Source organism: Ipomoea nil, unplaced genomic scaffold (assembly GCF_001879475.1).
Source record: "Ipomoea nil cultivar Tokyo-kokei standard unplaced genomic scaffold, Asagao_1.1 scaffold3321, whole genome shotgun sequence".
Classification (NCBI taxonomy): domain Eukaryota; kingdom Viridiplantae; phylum Streptophyta; class Magnoliopsida; order Solanales; family Convolvulaceae; genus Ipomoea; species Ipomoea nil.
The window spans coordinates 3,754,378-3,764,509 of NW_017619749.1; the positions used below are offsets into that span (position 1 = coordinate 3,754,378).

The window sequence follows — 10,132 nt, forward strand, 5'->3', positions numbered from 1 at the left end:
ACATTTTAGTTGATATGAAGTATGAACAATAATGCTTGCTAGCCTATATATATAGTTGATTCCCTACATAGCTATATATACTTCCTGGGGAGGTAGGGAGGTGGGGAGGGGATACCTACACTTTTACCCATTCAAAGGATTCCTATATTGACTCTTTTGTCCAAGAAAAATATCATACTCCGTATCCCATTTAAACTTTTACTACTTTTAAATGATAGATGACCTGGTAACAAATTATATGATTGATTTAAACGAAAAAAAATTAAAGAAAGAAAGAAAGAAAAAAGAACTTTACATCAACTAATATTCTTCATATATGGTGATATTGGACGTGAATTTCACTAATGCGTCATTATACAATTCAATGGCCAACCAATTTCAAAAATATTTGACCTTTAATAGATTTTGAGTTAATTGGACAATACGTTGTCGGGCAGATTTTATTATTATTATTATTATTATTATTATTTTTAAAGGAAAAATAAAAAAATTTATTATAATAAGTGCTCAATACAAGGAGGAATCAAAGAAAACTAACACAATGGACCAGGTTGAGAACAAGTAGCTCTAGCAAGTGCATGGGCAGATTTTATTTTCTTTAATTTTGCACAAAAGCAAAATAAAATGGAATAAGGTTCAAATTGACCACTGAACGTAACATGAAAATGCAATTAGGCCATTGAACGAAAAAAAGGTGCAATTAGGCCACTGAACACTCCAAATGTATGCAATTTCACCGGATAACAGGTTACCTGCTTACGTGGCAGCTGAGTTGGCATTTTTAAATAATTTTTAATAATAAATTTTAATAATAACCTTAAAAAGAAGTTGAAAAAAATTAAATAAAAGAAACATAAACGGCAGCCACCCCGTCGTTTTATTGTGAGCATATATCCATTAATGTGTATCCAACTATCAGCTTAGGCTTTTAGTTGAGATGGAGCACATGCTTTAATTTGGTATCAGAGCCAAACCAAAGGTCATGAGTTCGAATCTCAACGCCACTCGTAAGCGACTACGGTCGGTCGTGTTGGTTGGAATCCACCATACACGTGAGGGTAAAATTATTTAAAATGCCAACTCCAACTTTAGGATATATAGCTCTTGCTCATACGGGTTTAACTCACTGGTTCAATATGCAGTATTTGAAAGAAGTGATCAAAGTTCGAACTTTAACAGTAACACTGTGAGAAGTATCGTCGAGTTGGAGATTCAACCTTTTTGGGAGAAGAAAAATGTATAACTCTTCCTCTAAAAAAAAAAAAGGAATATATAACTCTTACTTATATAAGAACAAGAAACATCTGTAACCTCCAAATGAAATTAAAGGTAATTACTCAACAGCTCTTGTTTAACACACATTTTGCCTTGGGCATATATTAATGCATGGATTTTTACAAATTCACATGCAAAGAAATGTACGTGCAAGATAGCACGTGCACAGCTCGAGACAACGATTAAAAAAAATACAAGAATAAAAATACATTTGCTTAACATTTTTGTACGCATGCAATTCAATAACTACAAAATCTTTTTTTTTTTTTTTTTTCTTCATCCCAATTGATAAGTACATACAGCTGCATAAAGTCACTATACAAGCTCTTCAACCTCTTCCACTGCAATAAAATTTCTCGGGTTAAAAGGTCAAATTCTTGTATTAGAACGTTAGGTGGTCCTCCCAGTTAATATTATTCTTTCTTTATTTACGAGAAGATCTTGCTTTCCACTCCACCAAACGTTTCAGAAAGTACATAACCTGCCACATAAAGAAATTATCCCACGAATCAATAACCAAATCAAAGGAATATTTATTCTTATTCCTAAAAAAAATGTTTTGTATTAATTTCAACTCACCTCTGATGGGTCCTTAAGAGAATACGAAGCATCCGTTTCTTTCGGAGCTTTGGAGACTAAGATTCCAAAACCCTGTCCTCTCTCACGCAAAACCTATAACATCAATCAATACAAATTATTCTCGTTAAGGAATTTTTTGAAATAACAATGATAATAATATTTTTGTAGTAATAAGGTATACTCGCAACCACTACATAAATTTGTGCAATGATAAACCCCTACTTAGGACTCTAGTCACGAAACCAAGAATCCTTATAGTATGATATAATAATATTTATTATATATTGTACTGATATAATACGTACTTTAAAAGCGTCTTCATCGGTCCGGTCATCGCCAATGTAAACCGGCAAAACATCATTAGAGTTTGCAAAACCTAATGCTTCCAACAAGAACTCCAACGCCTTGCCCTTGTCCCATTTAATGGTGGGACGAATCTCCAACACCTGTATTTTCATATAGTAAGATTGTTTGTTTGTTTCAATGTTTTTAAGGAATAAAAATGCTTGGAGTTCAATTAATTAATGTATATATATATTATATATGACAGTGAAATATATGACAAAGACAAGAATGTTAGTTGAACATATATAAATATAAAATTATTATTATTGTACCTTCCTCCCTTGAGATAGTCGAAGCTCAGGGTACTCCTTGATAACAGATTTCACCATCTCTCCCAGTTCATCCCATCTCTGATAGCAAAAAAAATAAAAATAATATGTGAACATTTAAAGAGCAAAAAAAAAAAAAAAAATCGGAGTAAAAGGTTAAAAATTGTACCTTTTCCTCGACGCAACGATAATGCACAGACAAGCAAAACTTGTTGTTTTCTACTTTGGCTCCAGGAACGGATTTGGTTTTTTCCAGTAATACTTTATATACCTGAAAGTGAGAAATTATACATTCAAGTTAAAAAAAAATAAAATAAAAAAATTACTCCATAGTACATTTACCATATACTGAATACAAGTACATAATCCACTAGAGAGGAGAAAACCAACCTCTTCAATCATGGGTAAAAATTCTCTGGCAGGTTGGCAGAGAACAGCTTGATTGCCCTGCATAATTTTCACCAAAAATATACGGAGTAATCGTTAGTAAAAAAATCCCAGAATATTTTTACTGTTACAGTGAATTTTCTTCTATAATTTTCACCTTTAGATTGCCTTTAGTTGGTCCCTTGATGTCCATTCCATGGCTTCCGGCGTAATACAGTTGAGACAGTTTCACAAAGTTGTATACCTGAAATTTATGTTCAAGATCAGAATATTAATCAAACAATCATTAAAAACCTGAAAATAATAGAAATTTTTTTAAGAGAAAAAATAAAATACCTTTGCCCTGCACCTTCCACTCACTATGGCTGTAGGGAAATGTTTTGCTACGTTCCTCACAGCATCTCTCATCTATATTCCAGAAAGAAAAAAAAATGAGTTTATTGAAATATATTAGAAATAGAAAAAAAAAAAAAAAAAAAAAAAAAAAAAAAAAAAGGTGGAGGTGGGGGGAATGTTGAACCAACCTCGGTGGTCATGAAAGCTTTGTCGGGGTCTTCAACAATGGGGGAAAGAGTGCCATCATAATCAAGAAACATGACAATCTTCTTCCCTTTGGAGAAATTCATTATATCATCAAACATGCTTATAGCAGAGGGATGATTCAACTGTTCCATCCAAAAAAAATAAAAATAAAAATTAATCCTTAAGGTCTGCTAAAATTGCTAGGTGAGAAAGCTAGCTAGGGAGTATATATATATGAATTCCGAGATCAGACTCACCATCCAAGACTTGTTAACATCCTCAGATTCAAAGGATCTTCGAGTTGGTGAGGAATCCCTCATGGATTCGAACAATGCATTGATCCTGCCGGGACGGGGAATGGAAATAAAACTTCCCGCTCCGGCGGGCAGCGGCTTCGCCACCGCGTGCGGGAACAGCGCCGGCTCCGACACCGCCACCCTTATGAGGGCCACGCCGGATTTCGGGTCAGAAACCACCACATTCTGGTTAGTCATTTTTCTCGTCTTGGGTCTGCATGGAATATAATTATACAAAAATTAAACCACTAACTACATTAACATTAACAACACACAATTACTTCAATCCAATCCAATCCAAAGAACCAAAACACAGAAAAACACTCACAGCTAATTAAGAAACAGAGGACTCTGATGAAGAAGAAGAAGAAGGAGGAGAGACGGGAGAGAAGAAGAGAGAAGAGGAGAGAGTTATGGCTGAAATGAATGGGTGGGTTTGTACGTAGGAAGTGGTGAAAGGAGGAGAGGAATTTATAGAAGGGAAAAAGCTAAGGAGAGTGAAAAAGAAAATGAAAAAAAAAAAGTAGAGAGAAGAAACAAATTAAAGCACTCAGACTCAGTTATTACAACTTACAACTCACAAAGAGAAAAAGAAGGGTCGTGTAGTCAATTTAGCAGTGAGTTCGAGTCTTTAATTTGATGGAAGCACTAAGAGACGAAGCATCCTATCGATTCCGCCTCTTCCTGTACCTTTCTGCCCTCTCTCTCTCCACACTCACTCATACCTTTACTGTATTATATTTATGTGTAGTACATTTTTGGATTCTTCCCCAAACCCCACATTGTGTATAAGTTACCCCCATTATAAAGTAAACCCGATCAGACTTCGAATCTTACACCTTACACCTATAAATGCATATATGAGTCGAATTCGTATAACTTTTAAGTAATTATTATCATCTTTTTATCAAAAAATACTCATAAAGGAGCTGAGCGAGATAACTTATATTTTATATCTTTGCAGCTTTATAAGCTGCTGATTAAGAAAAGACTTACACCTTACGCTTGTAAACGCTAAATCGGATTAAATTCGTAAACTTGAAGTAACAAGTCATCATAAAAGAGATATCTTATTTTATATCTTTCCACCTTTATAAGCTGATCGAGAGAAAACTTATACCTTATACTTGTAAATGCAAAATTTGAATTAAATTCATACAAACAAGTCATTTTTTTGATTGAAATGACCATAAAGGAGATAGCTTAGATTATATGTTTGCAGTTTTATAAGCTAAAAAAAGACTTGCACCTTAATCTTGTAAGTGTAGAAAAGGAGATTAAATTCGTACAACTTTTAAGTAACAAGTCATCTTTACTTGAAATAGAAAGGAGATGGCTTATTTGATACCTTTCCAACTTTATGAGGTGAAAAAAGACTTGCACCTTACACTCATAAGTGCAATAACTGAATTCCTACAACTTTAATTAACAAGTCATTTTTTTTATTTATTGAAATAATAAGAAATTAGATATCTTATTTGATATCTTTCCAACTTTATGAGTTGAAAAAAAAAAACAAAAAAAAAAAACTTATACCTTACACTCATAAATACAAAAGTTGAATTCATACAACTTCAAGTAAACACATTTTTATTGAAATAATCAGGGAGATAACTTATTTAATATCTTCCCAACTTTATGAATTGAAGAGCTAAATTCGTACAACTTTAAGTCACGAGTCTTTTTCTATTGAAATAACAAAAAAGGAGATAATTTATTTGATATCTTTTCAGTTGAAAAAAAGAGAGTGGGAGTTAAAGGAGATCCATTCATATATAAATCCCCCATAAAGTACTTAGATTATACCTAATTAGCAACCTTCAACTTGTTAATGGTTATATATTGAGGATAATTGTCAAAATTCTTATAAATTACTCCGTATAATTTAATGTCAACAACTTAAGGCTAGTCACTTTTGTATTTGTGCAATTGTGGCACGTTCTAGAACTAAGTTGTGCTGTAAACAAGTTGTGACAAATTTTAAAGTATTTGATTTTAATTAAATTCCATTACTTTAAGTAAAGTTGAAAACAATGTTAAATTATTACTATGTAAAAGAAAAGTAAAAGTTTTGATTTATAGATCATAAAGATTAAAGGATCGGAGTTGTCTATTGACCTTCTTGGTTTGAGTTAATTTGCTATTGACAACCTATATTAATTTACTTCATTGTTGTCTCTTGTTGGCTAACGTTATAATGTAGGGCTTCACCCAAAGCAAACATTCGGATAATAGGATTGAGATTTCTCGTAAATCAAAAGTTGTAGCCGGCCATGTTGTTGAAGGATGAGTCTTTTATATGTTACTTATCTAAATTTTTTGAAAACTAACTGGTAATTTATATCATTTTAAATTAATAAAAGCAACAAAAATATGTTGAGTGTGTGAATTGTTAATTGTTAATATATATGTAAAAATCTAAGTGGTCCAAACTTACACATACTTCAACACATAATATACACAATTAACACATGTAAACCATAAGCGTGGTCCAAATACGTGTTGAACACCACTAGATATAAAATAAAAAGTTAAGAAAAATACGATCAGTCCAAACACATTGAAAATTATAGAATATATTCTAATAATGAAGAGAAGTGTGAATTAAGTCTCAAATAATACAACAAGTTTACAACACACGTCTTCACGAGTAAAATGAAAAATCAAACTCTAGCTAGAACAACAGTGCGAATAATGTTAGCATATATATGATGTGATTTAGAAATAAAAGTTGGTTGATATGGATATATAGAAATGGATGATATAATTAGCATTGTGAGTTAATGGTGCATTGAATATGCTGCAATTTCAATTTTCAACCCCTATGATAGGTTAAAGCAAGCACATAGTAGTATGTATGGTACAGCCTAAAGGTTCTTTTCTCTCTTTTATCAAATTTTTGTGTTTTTTTTTTTTATTCTTCAATTTTACTGGAGCTTTTGTACAATGATTGTTAGACAACTGAAAAGAAGAAGTATAGTGTTGTGTAACTTTGGATCAGTCACTTCGTATTCAAAATTTTCAGCGCATGAAGGCACCACTATTGTCAATGTCCTACTTTCTAGAGGTCCTACAATTGCCCATCCCATCATACCATTATATATATATATATATATGGTAACCAACTAAGGAACTAATTACTCCTTTGATTACTACCTAATTATGTCAATTTCCTATTCCCTTTAATCATGCTTAATTCAAAATGTAGTCTTTGTCATTTTCTTAGTTTTTAATTTAGGTGGAATAAGGTACACCTGGAATGAAATTAGACTCTGATCTTGAACGTTAGGTATATCATTTCAACATATAAGTGAGCGACGAGAATAAGGTAATAAGGGTGAAGATATACTACAACCCTCCTTTTGAATTGCACAAAATTGTTGAAAGAAGGCAGAAAAATAGAAGTATTATTATAATCTACACACTATTTTACGCGAAATAAAATTAATAAATGTGTGTATTGTAAGAAAAGACAAACAAACTAAGTTAGTGGGAGAGAGTGAGTTTGTACTTTGCATACACCCCACCGCTTTAAACCATGGCTAGTTACCTCAATAATTGATGTTAGGTGTAATAAAAAAATTTTCTATGGGCAATTTTGATCTGCTTCTCCTGCTCTGGTTCTCCCACTGTATTCTAAAGCGGACATAATACCCTCTTAAGAGGTAGGGCGATCCAAGTCAAGAGTAGCATCTCTCCTATCTCTTAGCTCCTAGATAGACATTTCTTTATCATATAGAGAGAATGAAATCGGGGCGGTAACATTTCTTAAAGTATAATATCCATCTGTACCTAGTAAGTCATGTACTTATATTCATATATTTCTTTTCTTTGGCATTCTTGGAATTACTCTTTAAAATAAGATTCTCCCCTGTGAAATTTTTGAATAGGATTTCTTTGATAACAAATGTCAAATGGCGTCAATTGTCATATTTTTAAATTGTTAGTATTGGTTTGCTAAGCATCTGTCTAGCATTAGTTGTTGAAATGGACCCAGGAAAAAAAAAAAAAACTCAAGATCTAATACTGTATAATTTTTTTGGTAGTGATAAAAAAATTTGGTTTAATTAATATATAGTTGAATTTGTATACTCAGTATTAGATATTAACTCAATTATAATCCAAGTTTTATCCATCAAAGTAAAATTTTATTTATTCAATTAATTTTCAATATAAATGGGAAAATAAGTTCATTTAATTTAGACCCAAAAGAAGAAGAAGAAGAAATTCCGTCCAGTTTTCAAAAAACAAAAAAATGCAGTCCAAATTGTAACCACTGATTCAAATTTCAACAAAAAGTGTCGTACTAAGCTAGCTGTAGCATAATTCTCCCAACTACTTTTTATTGTCCTTTTTCTTCTTCTTACAAATTCATCTCTCTGCCCCCAAAAGCTTCTTGTTCATAAGCAAAAAAGAGGCTCGAAAGATCTTGAAATCATGATATATACGTTCATCTCTTCAATCATGGGTACGACCCAAAAAAAAAAAAAAAAAAAACAAAAAAAAAAAAATAAATCAAAACAATGAAATTTATATTGCTTCATCATAATAAAGAATCGTGGTGTAAATTTTAAAAATAATAAAATTATACTCTGTATTGTATAACCGTGTTAAATACACACATTATAATCAAACAATAGAAATTTTAATTCAAAAATTGTCACATAATGTTTCTAATTTATATTATAAGATCCATGGCAGAATTTGATTTGGACATACTAAACATTAAAAAAAAATGGAGAGGGGTGAGGGGAATTACATTTTTTCTCCTCTAGTTATACCCGTGATGCATACTTAATTCTTGAGTTATATGCGTGATCATTTTAACCCTTAAATTACGCATTGAGTGGCGATTTTAGTCCTTGAAGGACCAAATCAACCACTTTATTAAATGACAAATTGGTGGTAGAAATAATCCCTTAAGGGCTAAAATCATTACTTTGCATAACTTAAGGGTTAAAAGATGGCCCAGCTAATTTAGGGACTAAGTTTATACTACGGGTATATCTAAAGGACCAAAAATGCAATTTTCCTTTTTTAAAAAAAATGTACTCCATAATTCGTTAGTACAGTGCCATGCATAACATACAAGTTGTATCAGTTTCGACAGAGAATATTAAAATCTTCTCATCACCGGCCAAGAGAGAATTCATGCAATCTGGTCAAGTGATTTGGTTCAAACTATTCCATCTCCACCACCTTTTTTCTCTTTCTTGTTTCTCAAGATTTAATCAATCCTTCCTCTAACTTATATTATTGCACGTGAGTTTTATAAATATCTCCAAACAAAAAAAAATTATAAAAAAAAAAAAGGAAAAAAAATAAGTCTATATGATGTTCTAGATACATTCACAAAATTAAACATAAAACCTCCTGACCCGACCACCGGAAAAATTATGCATTCCGCCCCCTGAAACCTCCATCCAGTAAACAATCAACCTTAAACCTAACCCCATAAACCAGCTGCTTAATTATATATATAATACCATCATTAGCAGCTTGTTTTGCTCACCCAAATTCTTGTTTAGAAAATTCTAAAAGAAGAAACAAAATTTGTTTTCTACAAATTACAAGATTAACGTTAAAACATCGTTACGTTGTCCCCATGAATGATGAATCTTACTACCTCCTGCCCTTTCCATTGTTGTTAGGCCAGCAAAAGTTGTAATAATAATTAATGTACATATAGGTATTAATTTAAGGAAGGATAGAAAAATCGGAATTTAAAAAAGTTGAAAATCAAGTTTCTTTTGGAATAGATACGGGAGGAGAATGTTCAAAGAATGAATATTATTTGTTAAATATATATCTTATCAAAAATATGGAATATATTGTAACACTATTGGGATGATTATTCCAAAATATTTTTGTTCTTTTAATTTTATTTGATACATTAGGTATCATAGCTTCTACTAGACTAATCTTAAGCCCTAGAGTCCCTACCCAAAAATTGTTAGATAAAATACACGAGTCGCCTTTTCGTCCGAGATTTCTACATTTGCATGTCACTTTGTGTACAATGGGTCTATATTTCATCAGATCAGTCATGGTCTTTCAATGACCCCAGGTCTCTCGTACTATCGCTAAAATAAAACTTTAAGGTGATTGATAAAAGTAATTGAGCTAACTTTAAGGTGGTGAATTGATAGAAGTAACTGAGCTAGTTTTGCTGGGTTTCTTTAATTTAAATTATTTTTGTTGGTATAAGTTGAACGCTGCAGTCCACGGAATGGACCGACCAAATAATTCTCCGGCCGGAAAGGTTACCGAACTCCGAAAAAGATTTGAATCTTTTCAATATTTATACTTTCTTTTTGGCTTTCCCTGCTGAATTATGGTAATAAATAACTGAATCCTCACATGCCCGAAGACTTTCCCATGCAGCGTTTTCTTTAGGAATCTTTGCCCCCCTATCCCCCCCCCCCCCCAGCCCCAGGCGTTAATTAGCCATTAAGGAAC

General features: G+C 32.2%; 1 protein-coding gene across 1 annotated transcript; it reads right to left on the bottom strand.

Moving 5' to 3' along the window:
- Nucleotides 1-1,305: 1,305 nt before the first annotated feature.
- On the bottom strand, nucleotides 1,306-4,115 carry LOC109170377 (probable trehalose-phosphate phosphatase J). Its single transcript, XM_019319462.1, has 11 exons — nucleotides 4,002-4,115; nucleotides 3,635-3,887; nucleotides 3,380-3,520; nucleotides 3,192-3,263; nucleotides 3,013-3,099; nucleotides 2,859-2,915; nucleotides 2,638-2,739; nucleotides 2,472-2,549; nucleotides 2,160-2,300; nucleotides 1,855-1,947; nucleotides 1,306-1,756 (listed from the first exon to the last, which is right to left on the bottom strand). The coding sequence occupies exons 2-11, from the start codon at nucleotides 3,869-3,871 to the stop codon at nucleotides 1,700-1,702; spliced, it is 1,065 nt and encodes a 354-aa protein (XP_019175007.1). The 5' UTR covers nucleotides 3,872-3,887; nucleotides 4,002-4,115; the 3' UTR covers nucleotides 1,306-1,699.
- Nucleotides 4,116-10,132: the final 6,017 nt, after the last annotated feature.